Genomic DNA, 23,759 nt, shown 5'->3' with positions numbered 1-23,759 from the left:
CCTGCTTATTCAATAATAACGTTGTCATTATTTAATATAAAAAATGTTTTGTTTTGTTTTTCAGTAAAAACAAGGTTTTTTTTCTTGGACAATATTGTCTTCCAATATTATTTTATTTTCAATGCAATTTATAGGAAAATAATGACAAAAATAAATAATTTACATAGACCAATGTAAGTTTAAAAAATATAGTGTTGTTGAAGATAAAAATATTAATTTTATTATATAATTTGTCCTGTTTATGACACAAAAATTTGCATTGCATTTCAACGTTATTTACAAGTACAATAATGATTTTTTTTTTTTTTAATTTGCACATTTTTTAAATGTACTGCTTAACACAAACAACAACAACAAAAAAAATGAACAAATATGTTTCAATTCCAATGGTTTTAAAAAATTGACCATCAAAATAAAATAGCAGAAAAATGTTAGCTAAGGGAAGAAGGGGGATACAAAGTTAATTAGGACTGATTAGGAAGAATTAAGAGTAATTAAGCGATTACATAGATACTTTTTTTTTTTTTTACTTGCTTTTACTGATATCACATACAGATCAAAAAGTCAACCCTTTGATCTTCATATGAATGAAACAAAGAGTAAATACAAAGTAACGATAATGTGACATTGTATTCTCTGAATCACACAGTTAAACATTTTTTATAACCACTTCCCCTTGAATGGTTAGAAGATGTTATATCGGGGCCATGGCAGCAGCTTTCGATCTTTTGAGCCAGTAAAAGTAATCCAGTGGCTAAATAGCCGCTAGATCACTTTTACATGCAGCAGGAGAGAGTCCACCCCTACTACCGCCTTCCCGGGATCTACCATCCCACTGGAAAGCCTGGGACTGAAGCTAGCAGTTCCGCTGGCTTGCCAAAGGATGAACCGGAACATCCCTGATCATCTCTATGGTCTACGAAACCAGAAGGGATCAGTATTTTATCTCGTGTAAACAGGCCGTTACCGGCATTTGAAAGCATCTGATCAAACAGATATGGGTTTGATCAGATGTCTCAGTAAAAGAGAACCTGTCACGGCTTATGCTATTACAAGGGGAATGTTGTTCATTTCTTGTGATGATAATAACAGTGATTAAAAAAAAGAGACAGTGTAAAAATAAAAAAAATCTAATAAATAATACATTTTTTAAAAAAAGTGCTCCAATCCTCTCATGCTTGCACGCAAAGGTGAATGCATACCTATGCTATATTACCAAAAGTGTTGGGACCCCTGCCCTTTTGGTGTACATAGCACGCCTAAGGTACCCAATTAGTTAATGGTAAAGACGTTTTGCTGTAGACGTTTTCCAAGACATTTTCCAAATAGGTATCTCAGTTGTAATGAGTGTCGGGAGCAAGCCTTGCTTTATACAGTATATAGTTTTTGCTTTATACCGATCCACAGATAACTCTGGAATGTGTCAAGGCAGATGTTGATTGTTCAAGAACATGATGGGAGGTGTGAAAATTTGTGAAACCACCTTGTTCCAATGACATAATCCAAGCATTCTTGGGAAGTGTGGTAGTAATTCAAGTTAAATATCTGGAAAATAAGATAGTCATTCCGTATGGTGCTGGAGCGTCAGAATAACTTGTCTCCCTGTCTTTATTGCCCAGCAATACAGTGAGATGGAGTCTTGTACCTCCAAAAGACTTGGTACATGCAGTGCAGTATAGTAAGGATTTCAAAGACCTGTACATTGTGAAGACCAAACAGCCTCCCAACAAATGGAAGGCCCAATGTAGGAGGGCAAGTTCTACAGGTCAGGACTTGCCAGAATGTTTATTTGTCTTTATATTTACTCTAACCTCTGTATTTTCTCTATGTATTCAGAACACTACATCGTGGTGGGTGCCCAACGTGATTCCTGGGGGCCGGGGACTGCCAAGTCTGGAGTGGGCACAGCCATCTTGCTGGAGTTGCTACGTTCAATGACCATGATGGTGGGAAGTGGTGAGTATCGGTGTATAGATGCAGGAATGGGGAAACTGCCCTAGGGACAATTTGTATTGTACAACCCAAACGCAACACCAGTATTACTTTAACTCACTGGTCACTGAATGGCACTGATACTAAATATTTATGTTCGATATCTTATATTTAGGCCCCTTTCACACGGGACGGACTCCTTTTGGATCAGCAAGGGATCCGTCTGGTGATCCCCTGCTGATCGGAGCAGAGTGGGCAGACGACAGGTCTGTGTCTGCTCAGTTTATACAGTGTGGACACAGACCGAGCCCACTCTGCTCTATGAGTGGTCAGGTGTAAACGGACACCGGTGTCGTTTACACCCAACTGCCCTCCAATCTGATACGCCTAGACGAAGGGGGACGGATCCACGTCCGTTGACTTAATCATATTGGAGTAGGCAGATGTAAATGGACACAAGACCATTTTGTACACCCATAGGGGTGTATGGAAGGTCTGATCAAATCCTCCTAAAAAACTGGCAGGCGGATCTGACTCTTTTTGTGAAAGGGGCCTTGCCTGGATTAAAAGAGTAAAGAAAATGTTTTTTAAAAATCAAAATTTTTAGCCCTGACCATAATAAATATAGAAAGAAAATATGTACAAACAAGGCGGGTTAGGGTAAGTAGGCATGAGTTGGGTTCAGGGCAGTCTCACACCAGAAGTGGTCCAAAAATGGACTGCCCTTGCTGTCTGTTGCAGGTGCCAATACTTTGTTAATGCAGGGCACCAGATCGCATGGGACAAGGTCACCTAGCACCCATTTCAAAGAAGCCAAACTGCACCCCCCCCTTCATTATGTGTGAACTTAGGGGATGTTACCCCCAGCAGTGATCTTCTTGTCAAAATGCCTTGTATCAGAATGAGCTCACTGGCACCCCTATCCATACAGTAAACCGCTGCGCCCAGGGCAGCCTTCCCTTCTGCCCACCCCTTGTGCACTACCATGCGATTTGGTGTGGCGCATTTTTCAGATGCATCCCATGTGCTACTTTTTGTGTTTTCCGGTGCAATTCCAGTCCATGCAAATTAATTGGTTGAAAATCGCACTGAAGGGGAACACACATAAATGTGCACCAGGTTCCTGCGTGATTCTGGTGTGAACTGGCCCCCGGTCGGGAAGGAAGCTGTTAGTGACGGCCCAATCAGCTGTGTCTGAGCCATTCCCCACCCAGGAGCTGCACGTACACAAAGGGGCGGGACATTTGTGACATCATTGACCTAATACGAACATGTGACTAATATAAGGAACCCTCTGCTAAAAAATAATACATTTACAACCCATGATACATTAGTGTGATGGTCAGTGGGAAGAATGTTCCTTACACTTCTGCACATTGGGAAGAATTACTTCCCTTACAGAGATCTAAAAAGATCAAGGGGGAAGAATGCTCCTTACACTTGTGGTCATTGGGAAGAATGATTCTTACACTTGTGGTTAGTGGGAAGAATGATCCTTGCATGTGTGGTCATTGGGAAGAATTATCCCCTTACAGAGAGCTAAAAAGATCAACGGTGTCAGTGGAAACTTATCCGAGAGGCAGAAATTGCTCATTGCTCAAGGAACCTCTAGCAACCTCTGGAGGAACCCCAGAGTTTCATGGAACCCCGGTTACCCTGCTGTATAGTAATGTCCCATATGTGTTTTAGGGTTCCAACCTCGGCGCAGTATTTTGTTCGTGAGCTGGGACGGAGGAGATTTTGGAAGTATCGGGGCCACAGAATGGTTGGAGGTAAGAGACCTCATAGTATATAAAGATTCATTGTATCCCTCTAATAATACATTGTAACATTATGACGTTGTGTGTATATTGCAGGGGTACCTCAGCATGCTGCACCTCAAAGTCGCCACCTACATGAGCCTGGACACCCCGCTTCTAGGTAACACCATCCACTGTTCACACTTTGGTGGATTGAACCTTTAAGATATAGAAAGATATTCGCTGTAAATGGAATGGAGTGTACCTTGTCACATGACTACTTTCATTTTTTTCAGGTGATGAAAAGTTTGTAGCGAAGTCCAGCCCCCTGTTCAGGACCCTAATAGAGAACATCATCAAACAGGTAAGTGAGGAGAGGACACAACTAAGGGTGGAGAAGAGTGTATACTTCTCTTCTACACGGGGGCAGCCATGGCGTGGTTATGACCGTCTTCTCTCCTGCACGGGGGCAGCCATGGCGGCTCAGCGGAGAGGTGTGGCTGCGACTTTATCCTCTCTTGCAGGGGGGCAACCATGGCAACTCAGCGAAGAGGCGTGGTTGTGACCGTATCCTCTCCTGCAGGGGGGGCAGCCATGGCAGCTCAGCGGAGAGGTGTGGCTGTGACCATATCCTCTTCTGCTCGGGGGCAGCCATGGCAGCTCAGCGGAGAGGCGGGGCTGTGACCGCATCCTCTCCTGCACGGGGGCAGCCATGACGGCTCAGCGGAGAGGCGTGGTTGTGACCGTTTCCTCTCCTGCACGGGGGGCAGCCATGGCAGCTCAGCGGAGAGGCGTGGCTGTGACCATATCCTCTTCTGCTCGGGGGCAGCCATGGCAGCTCAGCGGAGAGGCGTGGCTGTGACCGCATCTTCTCCTGCATGGGGGCAGCCATGATGGCTCAGCGTAGAGGCGTGGTTGTGATTGTATCCTCTCCTGCACAGGGGTAGCCGTGGCGGCTCAGCGGAGAGGCGTGGCTCTGACCGTATCCTCTCCTGCACGGGGGCAACCATGGCGGCTCAGCGAAGAGGCGTGGCTATGACTGTCTCCTCTCCTGCATGGGGGCAGCCATGACAGCTCAGTGGAGAGGCGTGGTTGTGATTGTATCCTCTCCTGAACAGGGGTAGCCATGGCGGCTCAGCGGAGAGGCGTGGCTCTGACCCTATCCTCTCCTGCACGGGGGGCAACCATGGCGGCTCAGCGAAGAGGCGTGGCTATGACCGTCTCCTCTCCTGCACGGGGGCAGCCATGGTGGCTCAGCAGAGAGGTGTGGTTTTGACCATACTATCTCCCGATTGGCTGCAGTGACATCTGAGAAATGAGGGTTTATATGACGGCTATGAAAACAGTTCACCACATACTGATGGAGACCCCCCCAATGTCTGCAATTATTGGTGGAGATTAGATACACACACCACCGTAATTAGTCACTGTGATCCCTTTAACCTGCACAAACCGCAATTAGTGACATTGAAATAATTATTGGTGGAGACCCTTCGAGCAGCTCCAATGACCTCCTGTCCTCCATGTCATCATCTCCCTTCCTCCTTATGTCTCCATACTACTCAAAGTGGACCTTTCATTAACTACAAATCTGCATAAATCCATTCCTGATAGGTCACAATATACAGAGACACCACCATTCTTCAAAAAAGCTCCACCTTTTGTCTGTCCGTCTCTTCCAGGTAGACAACCCGCGTCAGAGCAAGCAAAGCATCTATGAAAATGCAATATCGTACGGGGACTGGAAATCAGAGGTGTAAGTCACTGCCAAGTATCTGGACCAAGAGTACCACTAATTTTACCAGTCTCTGTACACAAAAAAAACAAGAATAATAGCAGTCTCTGACCCTTTTATTTGTACTTTTTACCCTCAGATTTGCCCCACTTGCGATGGACACGGGCAGCTTTGCCTTCACCGCCTTTGCCGGAGTTCCCGCACTGGAGTTTTCATTTGTGGAGGTAATCTTATCATGACCCCCTGCTGTATGGGTTAGTTATGGGTGCTGAAAAACTAGAAAAAAAAAAAGGTTTTTGGTTTTATGTACACTTTACTCTAAAATATGAAGTTTAATCTGCTTTCCATTTTGCGACTTTAATGAACGGGATCCGATTTTGATCCGACTTTGAGATGAGTGCAACTTGTCCTTTGACCAATCAAAACAATTCCTTTGATTCTGGTATGGATGAAACCTTATTCCAAATATATAAAAAAAAAAAAACAACGGCGTGGGGTCTCCCCCCCCCAAATCCATACCAGGCGCTTTGGGTCTGGTATGGATCTTGAGTGGGAACCCCATGCCAAAATTTAAAACAAAAACAGCATGTGCTCCCCCCTAAAGTCCATACTAGACCCTTATCCAAGAATGCAGCCTGGCAGGTCAGGAAAGGCGGGGACAAGCAAGTGCCCCCCCTGTCCTGAACCATACCAGGCCACTTGTCCTCAACATGGAGGGCGTGGGCTGATGGGGACAAGGGCCTCTTCCCCACAACCCTGGACAGTGGTTGTGGGGGTTTGCCAGAAGGGGGCTTATCGGAATCTGGAAGCCCCGTTTAGGAAAGGGGGCCCCCAGATCCCAGCCCCCCATGTGACAGTTCTTACAGTATATAGCTATGGGGCATGGCCATGCGTTGACGTAACTCGGTGACCCCCCATAGCTATATAAGAATTGTCAGACACGGGAACTGACAGAACGGTGGGAGCATTTGGCGGGGGAGGAGCGTTTTTTTTTTTTATCAGGTTGGGTATGGATTTGGGTTATTATCGTAACAATCAGTTAAGATGCTGATCCGACTTGGATGTGACTTCCATTCAATTCTATGGGCTGAAATCAGACAGAACTCTGACCAAAGTAGTGCAGGAACCTTTTCCAAAGTTGGACTGACACAAGTCGGACCATTTAAGACAGCTCTCATAGGGAACCACTGATTTTGACATGTCGATGCGACTGGTGCTCTCGAAGTTGAAGCGCTTGTCTCACCAGTGTAAACCGGTCCTCAGCCATGATGCGAACTGTGTGTTGGCTCTTGGGGGGAGTTATGCAAATATCAAAATGCCGAAGGGTGTTTGTCAGTCTGGAGGAGTGGGTGTTCCTAGGCAGACCACCCTCCTCATGTGATGCTGAGCCTCCATGATTGAAAGAACTGAAATCCATTGAATGAAAACGGAGGTCCAGGGACAGTCAGGCTGGAGAGGAAAGGGCTAGATGATGTCCTCCACCTACTCTGCTGTATTTCCTGAATACTTCAGCAACCTCCTCCTCCATCCTCTCCCACAAGGTAAACGTTTTTTATTCTGGATAAAACGACTTGTATGTATATATATATATATAATTTGTAGACAAAGTTTTGTTTCACAATACTCGTGTTGGGCTTTTCTTTCAGCGATCAAACCCGTACAAGTATCTGGACACCAAGATGGACACGTATGACAATTTGAACAGTGTTATGAGTGGTCGGTTACCAGCGGTGGCTCTGACACTGGCACAGGTCGCCGGTCTGTCTCTGATGAAGCTGTCCCATGACCGTATCCTTCCTCTGGAATACACTGCCTATAACACGCTGCTCCTAGAACATCTGATCAGCCTGAGAAAGTACACCGACAAGCTAGAGGTGAGGCTCCTGACATCAGATCTACACTCACCGGTCACTTTATTAGGTACATCTTGCTAGTCCTGGGTTGGACCCCTTTTGCCTTAATTCTTCATGGCATAGATACAACAAGGTGTTGGAAACACTTCTCAGAGATTTTGCTCCATAGTGACATGATCACATAGTTACATAGTTAGCACATTCATGATGCCAATCTCCCATTCCACCACATGCCAAAGGTGCTCTATTGGATTGAGATCTGGTGAGTGTGGAGCCCATTGGAATATAGTGATTTCATTGTCATGTTCAAGAAACCAGTGGTGAGATGATTGGAGCTTTTTGACATTATCCTGCTGGAAGGAGCCACCAGAAGATGGGTACACTGTAGTCCTAAAGGGATGGACATGATCAACAACAATACTCAGGTAGGCCGAGACGTTTAAACTACACTCAATTGGTACTAAGGGGCCCAAAGTGTGCCAAGAAAATAGCCCCCCCACCATTACATCACCACCAGCCTTAACCGTTGATACAAGGCAGGATGGATCCATGCTTTCATGTTGTTTACTCCAAATTCTGACCCCACCATCTGAATGTCGCAGCTGAAATCCAGACTCGTCAGACCTTGCAACATTTTTCCAATTCTTTATTGTCCAATTTTGGTGACCCTGTACCAATTTTAGCCTCAGTTTCCAGTTCTTAGCTGACAGGAGTGGCACCCAATCTGCTTCAAGGTTCGATGTGTTGTGTGTTCAGAGATGGTATTCTGCATACCTTGGTTGTAACAAGTGGTTATTTGAGTTACTGTTGCTTTTCTATCATCTGGAACCAGTCTGCCCATTCTCTGACATCTGACATCAACAAGGCATTTTCCTCCACACAACTTCCGCTCACTGGATATTTTCTCTTTTTCAGACCATTCTCTGTAAACCCGAGAGATGGTTGTGTGTGAAAATTCCAGCAGATTGGCAGTTTATGAAATGCTCAGACCAGCCCGTCTGGCACCTACAACCATGCAACGTTCAAAGTCACTTAAACCCCCCTTTCTTCCCCATTCTGATGCTCGGTTTGAACTTCAGCAAGTCATATTCACCGTCTAGATGCCAAAATGCACTGAGTTGCTGCCATGTGATTGGCTGATTAGCAATTTGTGTTACCAAGCAATTGAACAGGTGTACCTAATAAAGTGTCCGGTGAATGTTTGCTTCAAGTAATCAGAGTTATAGAGAATAATGGCACACAAAATGTTTCGGTCAGTTTGTGCTCCTACAGGACGGTCGTGTGACCAGGACCACACATTATTGACGTTGGACAAAGGGTTACCATAAAGCTTTGTGTGTATTTCAGCCTCAGGGTCTGACCCTTTCCTGGTTGTACTCCGCACGCGGGGATTATGCGCGAGCAACGGACAGGCTGAAGAAGGCAATTGCAAATTCAGACCTCCACAACGAGAAGATAATCCAGTACTTCAACGTGCGGATCATGAGGGTGAGTAACATCGTCTCTCAGCAGAGGACTGCTCTCTTTGCCAAGTAAAGCTGGCAGCTCGGAGCGCTCTTTCAAAATAAATCCTTTCTTGGCTACATACACTATATCCGCTTCAGCTCCAGGCCTTCTCTGGCACTTTTTGTGTAGCAATCAGCATTTTTTTTTAGCGTGAAAATGTCTTAGAACCCCCAAACATTCTAGATTTTTTTTTTTAAAGCAGAGACCCTAGAGAATAAATTGTTTTGAAAAATAAATGTATGCAACGCCAGAAACATAAAATTAAAAGTAAAAGTCTATAGTGTTTAGAATAAAGTCCTTGTTCAGGGAAAAATCTGGAACCACCCACGGTGTAGACAAAGACACGATTAGGTGAGCACGGACTTATCCTCCACCGAACATCAACACACCAGGCCTCTTACCAAAGAAAATGGACCACCGAATTACAGGTGGTCAAACATGCATGATACATCCACAGCACCACAAAACCACTTCACTTGAATAATAGATGGCTGGGTCTTGTAGTCTCACCAGATGAAGGTTCAAAGGTACATGCATAGAATACAAGAAAGCATTTCCTTATGGTGTAATATATCAAAACTAGGATCACATTTATTTAAAAACAGCCAGGGTACTCACATTTTAGCAAATAAAAACAAGCATATCAGAAGCAGCAGTCTGTTATGAATAGCAATTAGTTTCCAACCACAAAGACGACAGGGTCGTGACGTCAGAGCTCCACCCTACGCGGCGTTTCGTCCAAGAGAAACGTCATCAGGGGCGTGGACTGAACTCGTCATATATTCTTTTTATAGGAGGGAGGACGGAATAGAAACGCCCATTCTCCCTGCACTCCAAGCCTCTCTCCCATCCGCCCGAAGTGGAATCACGCCCAAACCCTGATGTTTACATCCAGGTTTAGATCTACATGGCTAAATACAGCTGCCACGGCAGCCATGTTTAGGGAGACCAGATAGGAAAACATTATACAGTATGCCCATCACGTCTCTGAGAGAGGGAAGGAGAGAAAACCGGGCCAAATTGGAAACAAAAATAGTAGATATGTAAAAATGAGAGTACTTAAGACATCCAAAAATGTAAATAAAAGTAACATTAGAATACTAATAAAATTTACAGCTTAACCACTTACGGACCGCCCGCCGCAGTTTTACATTGGTTGTTTGAAGGAGGATATCGTTGTTATGGCAGCAGTTAGCTGCCATAATCCTGGTATCCTCGTCTTCAGCGGGCAGTCCACTACAAGATAAAAGTGGTCTATGCGTCAGATTCGCTGCAAGATCACATTTATCAGCGACGGGAGAGGTGCCCCCCCTCCCGCTTCGCTTCGGTGCCCTCCGTCGGCAGCAGCGGAGGTGATCACGTCCTGCCTCCTGTTAGGTATGGAGACAAGTGAAGGGGAAGATGGCCCCACCCATCTCCATAACAATGCAGGACGGAAGCCACGTCAAAACGTCACTTCCGCCCACAGCTCTTAAAGGGCCATTTTTTTTAAATGATTTTTTTTAAATGACAATTTTTTTTTTTTATTGCATTCTAGTGTAAATATGAGATCTGAGGTCCTTTGACACCAGATCTCATATTTAAGAGGTCCTGTCATGCTTTTTTTCTATTACAAGGGATGTTTACATTCCTTGTAATAGGAATAAAAGTGACAACATTTAAAAAAAAAAAAAAACAGTCTAAAAATAAAAAATAAAAGGTAAAATAAATAAGAAAAAAAGAGCTTGCGTGCAGAAGCGAACGCATACGTGAGTAGCGCCCGCATATGAAAACGGTGTTCAAACCACACATGTGAGGTATCGCGGCAATCGGTAGATTGAGAGCAATAATTCTATCCCTAGACCTCTGCTGTAACTCAAAACATTCAGCTTGTAGAATTTTTTAAACGTCGCCTATGGAGATTTTTAAGGGTAAAAGTTTGTCGCCATTCCACGAGCGGGCGCAATTTTGAAGCCTGGCATGTTGAGTATCAATTTACTCGGCATAACATTATCTTTCACAATATAAAAAAAAATTGGGCTAACTTTACTGTTGTCTTATTTTTTAGTTAAAAAAAAGTGTATGTTTTCCAAATACACCCCCTTCCTGCCCAGGCCAATTTTCAGCTTTCAGCGCTGTCGCGATTTGATTGACAGTTGCGTGGTCAGGCTACGATGTATGACATTTTTATCATTTTTTTCCCCACACAAATAGAGCTTTCTTTTGGTGGTATTTGACCACCACTGGGATTTTTTTAAATTTTTTTGCGCTACAAATGAAAAAAGACCGAAAATTTAAAATAAAAAAAATAAAAAAATAAAATAAAGGCTTTCTTCGTTTTTGTTACAAAATTTACAGTACATTTTCTCCTTCACTGATGGGCACTGATAGGTGGCATGGATAGGCAGCTCTGATGGGCATTGATGGGCAGCACTGACTGGCATCACTAATGGGCACTGATTGCTGGCACTGGTGGGCACTAATTGCTGGCACTGGTTGTGCTGTATTGTAATCAGGGCACTGATGATCAGTGCCCTGATTACATGTCTCAATGTCCCCTGGGAGGAGATGCCGCCGATTAGACATGTGTGCTCAGTTTCGTACGAATCGGAAATTCGTACGAATTCCCGAAAATTCGTACATTCGTTAGGATCCGAAATACAAATTTTTATGCATACGAATTTTGGTCAAAATACGAAATTTCATTTACGAAATTCGGATAAATTTATCATAACGAACTTTCTTTACGAAAAGTTAACGAAACTAAAAGTTAAAAACCCCAGGAAGTCAGCACAGCACAGGGATGGTGGGAGCCTCTCATAATGATAAATTCATCATAAGGAACATTCGTAATTGTTACGAAAAGTTAACGAACCTAACGAAAATTCATATTTTATACAAATCCGAATTGAATGTCAGACACGAATTACGAATTAATCTTAATACGAAACGTATCGGAACGAAACTAAACAAATTTATTGATGGCGCACATGTCTACCGCCGATCAGCTCTCCTTGCCACACACTCTGTCAGTGTGAGGCGTTGAGGGACGATTACCGGCACTTCTGTGTTTACATGTGACTGGCTGTGATTGGACACTGCCGATCACATGCTTGAGGAGCCGCGTGATTGGCTCTTTATAGAGATCGGGGTCGCGCCTTGTCCAAGCAACATGGTGCGACCGGGGGGGGGGGGGTGCATTCTGGGACGACGTCATTTGATGGAGTCAAGCAGTTAAGCACACAGTTGAACTCTTGATTACCTCCAGACATGAACCCCTTGACAGCCAGTGTCATTAGTACAGAGACAGTGTACAGTATTATCACTGATCACTGTATTGGTGTCACTAGCGACAACAGTGTCAGTTAGTGACCCTTCCAGATAATGCCTGTTAGCGCCAGATTGTCTGCCACCCTATCACAGTCCCACTGCAAGTAATTGATCACTGCCATTACAATATAGCAAATAAGTAAATTCCAGTATATATCCCATGGTTTAAATAGAAAAAAGGAGCACTCAATTGCCACGTCCGTAATATTGGGGAGGAGAAATGGAGGTATGACTAAAAAGTACTACCCATGGTCGGACTTTATAGGCCAAGAAACAATGGAAAAAAGGGGAATAATATAAAACATAACATTTATTGGAAAAGTATAAAATATAGTTGATAATAGTAAAAAACATAATACATATACATATACATATATGCAATTAGTACAGTGAGCCCTTGTGCGTCTTTTGAACCTTGGTCGTGTCCTGAAGAAGCCTAATGGCGAAACGCATAGATGCACAAGGGCTCACTGTACTAATTGCATATATGCATATGTATTATGTTTTTTACTATTATCAACTATTATGTCTATATTTTATACTTTTCCAATAAATGTTACGTTTTATATTATCCCCCTTTTTTCCATTGTTTCTTGGCCTATAAAGTCCGACCATGGGTAGTACTTTTTAGTCATACCTCCTTTTCATATCCCATGGTTTGTAGATGTTAGAACTTTTGCACAAGCCAATTAATATGCTTACTGGGATTTTTGTAGCAGAATACGCCTCGGCCTAAAGTTATGAAATAATTTGAGTTTTTAAACTTTCTATCGGATATATTTCATAACAGAAACTAGAAAATGTAATTATGAAAAAAAATGTTTGGTCTTTTTTCGTTTCTATAAGACAAAATAAAAAACCCAGTGGTGATAAATTACCACCAAAAAAAAGCCCTATTTGCATGAAGAAAATGATATAAATAAATACAGTGTTATATGACCATACACTTGAAGTAGCGTAGCACTGAATAGCAAAAAATGCCCTGGTCCCGAATGGTGTGAAACCTTCCGGAGGTCATGTGGTTAATATTCTCAAATTTGATACCTTTATATATTTTTGGGGGTCTGCAGATACCATGTCAGTAGGTCAGTAGCATCTACTCCTGAGGAAGTGAATTATTTTCACAAAACGCGTGGAGTAGTGGGATGCACTTGATCCTGCCATTTGATTGGTATTCTGTGGAATTTTAACACTGACACTTGTTGTTTACAAGTTAAAATCAGAAAACAACTTGGAACCCCTAAACATTATATATATATATATTTTTTTTAGCAAAGACTCTGGAGAATACAATGGCGGTCATTGCAATATTTTATGTCACACGGTATTTTCCAACCCATGTGTGTGATTATATGTCAGTATTACATTGTATATCCCTGTATGTTGTGTTCGTTCAGGTGCTTATCTAATATTACATCTCAAATGAACACCAGAGGGCACTAATTTGAGTGTAACGATATGTTATTATTACTACATTCAGATTGGCGCCCTCTGGTGTTCGTTTATATAGGTTGATCAGCTAGTTCATTTTATATAGGCATGTTCCTACATACAATGTATAATTTGTCTAGCTGCCTTATTAAATAATTTTTAAAAAACATTTAATTATATAATTGTGTTGAAGCTCATTTAAAGTCCCATGGGTAACTTGGAATGTACAGCCTCATAGTATCTTCTCACTCTGGTGTTTTTCTCTTGAAGGTGGAGTTCTACTTCCTGTCCCAGTATGTGTCCGCCATCAATTACCCGTACCGCCATATCCTCATCGGGCGAGGTGAGCACACCCTAGAAGCCTTGATGGAACAGCTCAGCCGGGTCCAAATTGACAGCAGCGAGCTGCGCAAACAGATCGCCCTCTTCACCTGGACCCTGGTGGGAGCAGCCAACGCCTTGAGTGGGGAGGTTTGGGAGGTCCAAAGGAATTTCTAGATCAGGGGAGCTTGTCAAGTCAACTTGCACCTATAGGCTGCCAGAGCTCAATGCTGGACCCTTTCTACATCCCACCTACCAACCAGTCACAGGGCTCCTTGCGTCTTCATAATTTATCAGTGACAGTGATCACTATAAAGGTTTTCTTTTTTTTCTTTTTTTGTATCTGCTGGCTGCTCGTTATATTGCTGCTGCTGCTTTGCCAAACAAGGATGAAGTCATGTTTATCAGCGACAGGGCTCGCTATAAATTACTGTTACGACTTCATTGCGCAGTGCCAACCGGTGCCCACCTCCTTGCTTGAGCGGCTTTTGCTATGAATTCTGGGAAGGGCTGCTTAAAGGGGCCTATTTTATAAAGATCCATCATATAATTGTTTAAATTTTTTTCACATTGTTTCCTATCAGGCACAAAACTTTTGTCTAGTTTATAAACGTTCAAATGGAAAGTTGCAGAACAAAGTGAAACCCTGGTTGGTTTACAGCCATGGCCAAAAGTTTTGAGAATGACACAAATATTAATTTTCACAAAGTCTGCTGCTTCACTGTTTTTAGATCTCGTGGTCAGATGTTACTATGCTATACTGAAGTATAATTACAAGCATTTCATAAGTGTCAAAGGCTTTTATTGACAATTACATTACTGCAAAGAGTCAATATTTGCCACGTTGACCCTTTTTTTTTTTAAGACCTCTGCAATTTGCTCTGGCATGCTGCCAATAAGCTTCTGGGCCACATCCTGACTGATGGCTGCCCATTCTTCCATAATCAATGTTTGGAGTTTGTTAGAATTTGTGGGGTTTTTTTTGATCACCCGCCTCTTGAGGGTTGTTCACAAACTCTCAATGTGATTAAGGTCTGGGGAGTTTCCTGCCCATGGACCTAACATTTCGATCATTTGTTCCCCAAGCCACTTAGTTATTGTTTTTGCCTCATGGCAAGGTGCTCCATCATGCTGGAAAAGGCATCGTTCCTCACCAAACTGTTCTTCGATGGTTGGAAGAAGTTGCTCTTGGAGGATGTTCTTGTACCATTATTTATTCATGGCTGTGTTCTTAGGCAAAATTGTGAGTGAGCCCACTCCCTTGGCTGAGAAGCAACCCCACACATGAATGGTTTTAGGATGCTTTACTGTTGGCATGACACAGGACTGATGGTAGCGGTCACCTTTTCTTCTCCCGACAAGGTTTTTTTTCTGGATGCCCCAAACAATCGGAAAGGGGATTCATCAGAGAAAAGGATTTTACCCCAGTCCTCAGCAGTCCAATCCCTGTACCTTTTGCAGAATATCAGTCTGTCCCTGATGTTTTTCCTGGAGAGAAGTGAGTTCTTTGCTGCCCTTCTTGACATCAGGCCATCCTCCAAAAGTCTTCTCCTCACTGTGTGTGCAGATGCACTCACCTGCCTGCTGCCATTCCTGAGCAAGCTCTGCACTGGTGGTGCCCTGAATCAACTATAGGAGATGGTCTTGGTGCTTGCTGGACTTTCTTTGGTGCCGTGAAGGTTTCTTCACAACAACTGAACCTCTCTCCTTGAAATTCTTGATGATTCGATAAATGGTGTATTTAGGCGAAATCTTAGCAGCAGCAATATCCTTGCCTGTGAATACCAATTTTGTGCAAAGCAATGGTGACTGCACGTGTTTCCTTGCAGTTAACCATGGTTAGCAGAGGAAGAACAATGATTTCAAGCACCACCCTCCTTTTAAAGCTTCCAGTCTGTTATTCTAACTCAATCAGCATTAGAGTGATTTCTAGCCTTGTTCTCCTCCACACTGACACCTGTGTTAACAAGAGAATCACTGATGTGATGTCAGCTGGTCCTTTTGTGGCAGGGCTAAAATGCAGTGGATAAAAACTGAGACAGCAGACTTTGTGAAAATTTATATTTGAGTCATTCTCAAAACTTTTGGCTGTAAACTCTCTACAAAAAGAAAAAAAAAGTCTTTATACATTTTTTGAGTCCATTTGCAAAATTGGCGATTATTAGATTCACCTATCTGGTAACCATAAAGGGTTATACATTGTGAGCAGGGCCACTGATAAGGCAGTACAACTGGTCCTGTTGTACTGGGCCCAGGCTTAATCAACTAAACAGGGGTGCCCAGTGGCTTTAATGTTCATTTGTGCATAAATTAATAAATTGATTTTACTAGACCACACCCCCACTCATACTTGCTTATCAGGGCTTAAATTACATTTTCCTGGGCCCCATCATGTCAACGGAGGGGCCCAGGAGGAGCTTTTTTTTTCCATTTTCGGGGCGTAGGTGGATAAGGTCAAGGCGGGTGGGGGGCCCCGTCAGGAAGGCTGTACAGGGCCCCATTATTTCTAACAGCAGCCCTGATGGTGAGCAGCAATGCTTGGGTATGCTGTGGCTAAAAATTGTGCTCAGCCTTTCCTAAAGAACCCTATGCTGTGCCTATACACCTGCTGCCATGACCAGCCTGAACCGTTACCATGAAATAAGACGGGATCCATGGATTCCAAAGCATATAGGCCAATTCTTGGTCCTACCATCTAGATATTGTAGATTTCAAGAGTTGCCAGACCAGACAACAATTTCACAGTCTTTTGTCCAGTATTATTAGCAATCCTGTATCTATTGTAGCTTCAAAAATAAATAGACCCCTTTGAGTGATCATGACCGCTGGGTGTTCTTCACTTGACCGCCTTGCCCTCATCTCCTTCCAGGACAACATAATCATTATCATGGACAGAGCTCCATATAAATTATTGTGACAGCTTTATTGCCTGGTGCTGACCTAACCCCATACATTGCATGGCTTTTTCTAGGACTTCTGGGAAAGTACTACTTAGAAACGCAAATCCGCCTTCCTGAATATGTTCATATTGTAAGGCCGGGCCGCAAAATCAACAACCTTTTAAATAGTATTTGTGATCAGTTTTGCTCCATGAAGCTCTAGAAGTGTCTAATTGTTCTCAATGGGAAATGTTATAGAAGGGATGTGCATGTCTGTTGCTTACTACAGTTGTCTTTATACCAATGTCTCTACAGTTACCACACAGCAACAAGCTGAATGTTAAAGTGACCCTGTCGGGGGTGTAGAAAAAGTCCAAAAACAGTACCCTGTGATAAAAAAATTCTCCATACTTACCTGTCTGTTTGCCAGTGTGCAGAAATTTGCTCTGTAGCACAGCTGTCGGGATGGATACTATCCCACACCTCTGGGTGTGTAGACTAACATGTCCCCTGCTGGCTACTGTGGTTCCTCCCAAAGACTCCTACATCACTATTATTTCCTGCGGTGACAAGGGGTCAGCAGGAGGAACCACAGCAGTCAATGGGGAAATCGCTATTGGACCAGCCCGAGGAGTTGAGAAGCTCAACACTGGGTGTTCTACTACATAGTGAATTTCCTTCAAACTGGTCGATGTACAGGTAAGTTTAACGCTGTTTTCTTTACAGGGTAATACTTTTGGATTTTTTCTAACCCCTTGACAGGGTCACTTTAAAGTGCATGCATAGCCAAGATTTGTTTTTTTTTTAGTTTTGGATGGGGCGTGGAAATGAATAAAACTTCCAACATGTTTCGAGGGTATGAACACTCCCTCCTCGTCAGGGCTTGAATTTAAAATTTGAGTTTATATGAAGTTTATGTGAGTGATACAGTATTCGAAATAGGCAAAACCTTTTGCTGCTGGATCAATTTTGGAAACTGAATATATACAACATCCACCTTGAAGAAAGAGTGTTCAGACGACCAAAACGTGTTGTTTTTGTTACTAAATATCATTGAACATCGTCTATTACTTAAAAGCTTCCACAAATGATAAAAGAAAATGAAGGAACAAATACTATATAAAAGTTGGTGATTTTATCCCCTCAATTAATGATCATGTTTATTAAAAAGGCCGAGTTTTGCATTAAAGGACCAATCATCATAAGATTTCAATGAGTATGGGTTAAAAGATGTTCTCTTTACGGTTTATCACTGACAGTGATCAGTAGAACTGTACCTTACTGTTGTCCTTCAGACACAAGTCATATCTGTACAATCTAACAATGTATCCGGATTGCATTCTTGTAACTGAAAGCAACATTTTTCATTAAAATATAAGAACTTCCTTCTCCAATGTGTCCGACCTTCCTTTATATATATGTGTACTGTGTATATGATCCCAACACAGGGAGCAACTAAGCTTTTTTTAACAGTGCAGAGTATTTCAGGAGAGGAGAGTTAGATAGAGGAAGAAGCAGAGTCCTCCAGCAGAGCAGATTATTTCGGGAGAGAAGAGTTATAGAGGAAGGAGCAGAGTCCTCCAGCAGTGCAAGTATTTCGGGAGAGGAGAGTTAGATAGAGGAAGAAGCAGAGTCCACCAGCAGAGCAGATTATTTCGGGAGAGAAGAGTTATAGAGGAAGGAGCACAGTCCTCCAGCAGAGCAGAGTATTTCAGGAGAGGAGAGTTATAGAGGAAGGAACAGAGTCCTCCAGCAGAGCAGAGTATTTCAGGAGAGGAGAGTTATAGAGGAAGGAGCACAGTCCTCCAGCAGAGCAGAGTATTTCAGGAGAGGAGAGTTATAGAGGAAGGAGCAGAGTCCTCCAGCAGAGCAGAGTATTTCAGGAGAGGAGAGTTATAGAGGAAGGAGCAGAGTCCTCCAGCAGAGCAGAGTATTTCAGGAGAGGAGAGTTATAGAGGAAGGAGCAGAGTCCTTCAGCAGTGCAGAGTATTTCCGGAGAGGAGAGTTATAGAGGAAGGAGTAGAGTCCTCCAGCAGTGCAGAGTATTTCCGGAGAGAGTTATAGAGGAAGGAGTAGAGTCCTCCAGGAGAGCAGAATATCTCGGGAGAGTAGAGTTAAAGATAATAAAAAAAAGACATGTCAATGGAGTTCAACCAAAGTAAATATAAATGGGGTTAAATATCCAAACCTTGTAACCTCAGATGCCTAAACCTGCAGTTGATATAGAAGATAAAATCTCGTATAAATGATGGTCAAATTTCCTCTAACAGGGAATTAATTCTTTATTAATCTCCAAAGGTAATCATAAACTTCTTGGATCTACATTCTACAACATTTTTAATAATATCCAAATCTTATTGACATAAAAAGGAAACTAGATGTAAAATGAAGTTTAAGTTTAAAGGAATTATATTACAATGACAAACCAAGCTGCCGAGGTGAGTTGTATTAGTTGGACTGTCAGTTGGCAGTATGTGTCAGCTATAAAAGTGGCGTGTCAGTTAGCACTGTGACATGCTTTCCAAAGCAACATGAAGCAACTAATGGGGTTTCAGAAATGCCAAGTATTGGTGTTGTTTTGGTCATGGATCCTAAGTCCAGGGGATCAATCAGACCTCTGCCCCATTGCCGACACTTCAGCCGGGATTTAGGAGCTGTCGGCTGGTACTTCCCGATAGTCCCAGGCAAAGGGAGCCCAGCCCTGCTGCTGAGCAGAGTCTAGCAGCTGTCTGTAGGCGATCTCCAGCTCCCATCCCTGAATGGCTAGAAACTCCAAATCTTCCTGTGCTCAAAGCACTTCTGAAATGTTCAGTATCTAGTCTCTGTAATCCATGATTTCCTCCAAACACTACTCCAGATCACTCCCAAAGTCAGGGTCTTGTGACAGTCTCCCGTACAACAGCCCCAAGCCGCCATAGCCAAAGCCTTCCATTGAGCTGTCATCCGCTATCCAAGGGCACACTTGGGCTACATGCCACCGGATGGCTCTGTAGCTCTCATCCAGCTGCATCTCTGCCTGGATCAGCCTGCTTAACTCAGCTGTCCACTCCTCGTGTGGTTGTTCACCCAAGAACAGCACTCGCACTGTGTACTGCAACCAGTACCTTTCCTGGATGGAGGGGAGAATTTTTTCCTGGAGGCGCTGCTCTCGGTCCAGCTCTTCCTTCCAGAGTTGCTGGCAGACAAAGTCACACCATCCCAGCAGGACCTGCATTGGCACTGGTCCTCTGTGCTGCACCTGCATCCTTCACAGCCTCATTACGAATTCCTCTGCCACGGCGGGTGGTATCTGTACCTCTCCTCTTCTGCTCCAGTGGGGGTTTTGATGTCCAAGACTGCAGAAAGCATCCCACTGCTGCCACCAAATGTGACAGACCACCTGGCACCCTGCCTGGGTGCTTCCGCCAAGATACAGCTTCCCCCACACTGGATCCAGGAACCAGGTATTATAGCTGAGCATTGCACCCAAGAACTAGATGACACTAGCTTAGGTGCAAACTGGAACTGAATTTATTGTAAACTCACACAGAATATATAACACACAAGATAAGGTAAAAGCTTGATCACATTATCCTACACAATGCAAACTGTAAACAGCAATCTAAATCATCAGTACATCTAAGGAACGGCCAACATAAACATAAACAGTAATCTAATTAAACAGCAAGCTAATTAACAACTAGTCACCGGGACAAGCCTGGGTGACTCAGATCAGTGCCCACCCAGACAGTACGGCACCAGTCCCACAGATACACAAAGTACATTACACATGCTGTCTGTCAGGTGTTTGGTGTAATCTGTCCACTAAAAAAGTTATCATAATGCCGCGTACACACGAGCGGACTTTACGGCAGACTTTGCCCGGCGGACGGGATTTCGTCGGACAATTCGATCGTGTGTGGGCTCCAGCGGACTTTATTTTCTCAAAAGATGGACAGACTTAGATTTGAAACATGTTTTAAATCTTTCCGTCGAACTCGAGTCCGGTCGAAAAGTCCGCTCGTCTGTATGCTAGTTCGACGGACAAAAAGCCACGCTAGGGCAGCTATTGGCTATGAACTTCCTTGTTTTAGTCCGGTCGTACGTCATCACGTACGAATTCGACGGACTTTGGTGGATTGTGTGTAGGCAAGTCCATTCATTCTGAAAGTCCGTCATAAAGTCCGTCGAAAAGTCCACCGGGCAAAGTCTGCCGTAAAGTCCGCTCGTGTGTACGCGGCATAAGACAAAACTCATACAATGTTCCAGCAGTCTGAGAAAGTGGAATTAATTTAGCTTCATAGATTTCTTGAGGGATATTGTTTATAAATATCTCTGTCCCAAGTGGAGAAGCTTATCCAACCCAGTCTGAAGGAGGGCCACCATATTGCCTCTGACCATTCATCTGTACATACCTGTAATATTACACCTTTCCATCCACTTCAGAAAGGAAGCTTTATTGTCTTCAGAGAATAATTCCAAGCCTCGCTCTCAGCGTTCATCACATTGTTGCCCATCATTAGAGGATGATCTGTTCTCTTCATGGTATCAGAGATTGAACTGAGCTCTTTTCCAGGCTCTGACAGGGAGAAGCAGACAAAATCCCCAGTCTCCTCCATGGGCTATAATCAGTGGGTAGAAGGCTAGCCCCTAGTACTCTCCAAAAGCCCCTGTCCCGGTTGAGTTTGTCACAAGGATAATTGATGCTTAAAGTGGATCTGTCAGGACAGAAAGACGGGAGCAGCCATTGAAGACTTGTTTTCCATGGTGCAGGTTCCAGAACCGTCATCCTCATCCTTGTGCCAATGACCTGGGAAAATCAAGTGCCTGTCAGGTGTGCCAACAAGTGATATACACATTGCTCTTCCAGGTCAGGACTCAGCAGGTAGGAAGGAAAGGAAAAAAAGATGGAAGCCCTGGAACCTGCACTCTAAAAAACAAGATAAACCCAATATATTACCCCTTTTTTTTTGGTAAATTATAAAACATGAGGTTATGCTGAGTAAACAGATTCCCAACATGAGTTCTTAGTCTTAATTAGTCTTATTCTTAACACTTGGGATGTTCGCTCATTAAATAAGAATTTTGATGGATCTTGGAGTGCAGCCATTTTTTTCCGTGTTGCTCCCAAGCTGACTCTCTGTGTCAGCTAACCTGTCACTGTCAGTCTGTCCCAGCCAATGATTTATGGCTGAGACCTGCTGATCAGCTGTAGCCAATCACAGCACAGAGTCCTGTGTTTGCAAACACACCAGGCTCTGCATACAGATGAGTGATCTGGCTGTTTATTCTCCCTGCAGGGAGAAAAAACAACCAGATCTGTTAGTTAAAGCAGCACATATTACACTCATTACACTTGTTAGGCACACAGTTAATTCATTGCCACCTGAAGTTAACCCCTTCCTAGCCAGTGTCAATAATACAGTGTACAGTATTATATCTGATCACTGTAGCAGGTTGATTTTGGTCTAAATTTATGAAGAAATTAGATTTTTGATTTTTTTTTTTAAATCTTTTTATTGGATATATTTTATAACAGAAAGTAGTATATAGTTTTTTTATTTTTTTTTTTTATTTAAAATATATAAAAAATATACAGTATATAAAAAAAAACAGTGGTGATCAAAAACCAAAAAGAAAGCTCTATTTGTGTGAAAAAAAATGATATAAAGTGTTGCCTTACTGAGCAATTGCCAGTTAAAGGATAAGTTCACCTTTGGGAACATGTTACATGTTCCACCCTAAAAAACGGCTATGAATGAACTACAAGCCCCAAGATCCTTTGTGGCTGTCAGCTTGTAGTTCTCAAAGAACTACCATGGTGTTGTTGAGCACTGTGGTAGTTCATTGTGTACACTGTTAAAGCGGAGGTCCGCCCACCGCTGCAAAAATTAAAAGCCAGCAGCTACACATACTGCAGCTGCTGACTTTAAATAATAGGACACTTACCTGTCCTGGAGTCCAGTGATGTCAGCACCGCAGCTGTTGTTTCCATCAGTTGTTGGGTGCTGCCGCTGCCACCATTGCCGGTAAGGGAACCCGGCAGTGAAGCATTACGGCTTCACGCCGGGTCCCTACTGCACATGCGCAAGATATCCGCTGCGCTCTTCTACTACCAATGTACCGCGGCCAAGGCTCCCAAAAGTAGGACAGGTATCTGCTCCCCCTCCCCTCCCGAATGTGGGTGGAACTCCGCTTTAAAAACACGTTTATTTCCACACATTAACTGCACTTACTGAAAACAGTCTTGAATAATGCTCCAAAATAAACGTTCATCAGCCAACTCAGCACTCGGGCATTGAGAACAACGTAACGTCACAGGCTCGGCTCCTCCCTAGACGTGTTGCGCCCCGTGATTGGGCTTCTTCAGTCTGTGTGCAAGAAATATTTTAATAGACTGACAACTTAGTGTAATAAAAATAATTTTTATTTTCTTTCCGAATTTACCTAAAAACTTGGAAAAGAATATAAATTATAAAAATAAAAAATAAAAAAAGTATTCAAAAGACTCACTATGTCACAAAGAAAATATGTTGGGGTGTTTTCTTTCCAAAATGTGGTCCTTTTGTTTGTGATTCCATTGTCCTGGTGCTCCAGGGCCTTCAAAAATATGATAGGTAGTCAGGAAATTAAATGTGTAATTTATGTCCCAGGACACCTGAAGGTGCTCCTTGGATGTTGGGCCTCTGTGTGGCTAGGCTGTGAAAAAGTCTAACACATGTGGTATCACCATATTTTGGTGGAGTAGCTGAATGTGTTTTGGAGCGTAATTCTAAGTATGTCTATGCTGTATGCCAGAAATATCTTATTGACAACTTCATGTAAAAAAAAATACTTCTCATTTTCTTTCCTGCATGTTCAAAAGAGTCACTATGTCTTTCAGAAAATACCTTGGGGAAATCAGATGCATAATTTATGGTCCTTGAAAACCCAATGGTGTCCCTTGGGTTTTGGGTCCCTCTACTCACCTGGGCTGTGAATTTTTTTTCATTTTGCATAGGTAGGCAACAAAGACAAAAAGGTTTCATAAATTGTTTATCTGTCGAGCTATGCAGTCACATAGTAAATTATACTA

The 23,759-nt window shown here is 43.1% G+C and overlaps 1 protein-coding gene across 1 annotated transcript in view; it reads left to right on the top strand.

Annotated features, from left to right (window-relative positions):
• Positions 1 to 18,099, top strand: part of TFR2 (transferrin receptor 2) — an 89,356-nt gene extending 71,257 nt beyond the window's left edge. Inside the window, exons 11-19 of the mRNA XM_073623131.1 lie at positions 1,837 to 1,956; positions 3,622 to 3,704; positions 3,789 to 3,852; positions 3,968 to 4,035; positions 5,354 to 5,427; positions 5,546 to 5,630; positions 7,053 to 7,280; positions 8,607 to 8,747; positions 13,776 to 18,099. Coding sequence (XP_073479232.1) covers positions 1,837 to 1,956; positions 3,622 to 3,704; positions 3,789 to 3,852; positions 3,968 to 4,035; positions 5,354 to 5,427; positions 5,546 to 5,630; positions 7,053 to 7,280; positions 8,607 to 8,747; positions 13,776 to 14,003 — 1,091 coding nt within the window. The 3' untranslated portion in view covers positions 14,004 to 18,099. The remainder of the gene's footprint in view (positions 1 to 1,836; positions 1,957 to 3,621; positions 3,705 to 3,788; positions 3,853 to 3,967; positions 4,036 to 5,353; positions 5,428 to 5,545; positions 5,631 to 7,052; positions 7,281 to 8,606; positions 8,748 to 13,775) is intronic.
• Positions 18,100 to 23,759: the final 5,660 nt, after the last annotated feature.

The sequence above is a fragment of the Aquarana catesbeiana genome, linkage group LG03 (genome assembly GCF_042186555.1).
Source record: "Aquarana catesbeiana isolate 2022-GZ linkage group LG03, ASM4218655v1, whole genome shotgun sequence".
In the NCBI taxonomy this organism is placed as follows: Eukaryota; Metazoa; Chordata; class Amphibia; order Anura; family Ranidae; genus Aquarana; species Aquarana catesbeiana.
The sequence above is the reverse complement of the archived record's forward strand: the minus strand, read 5'-3'. Positions and strand labels throughout refer to the sequence as shown.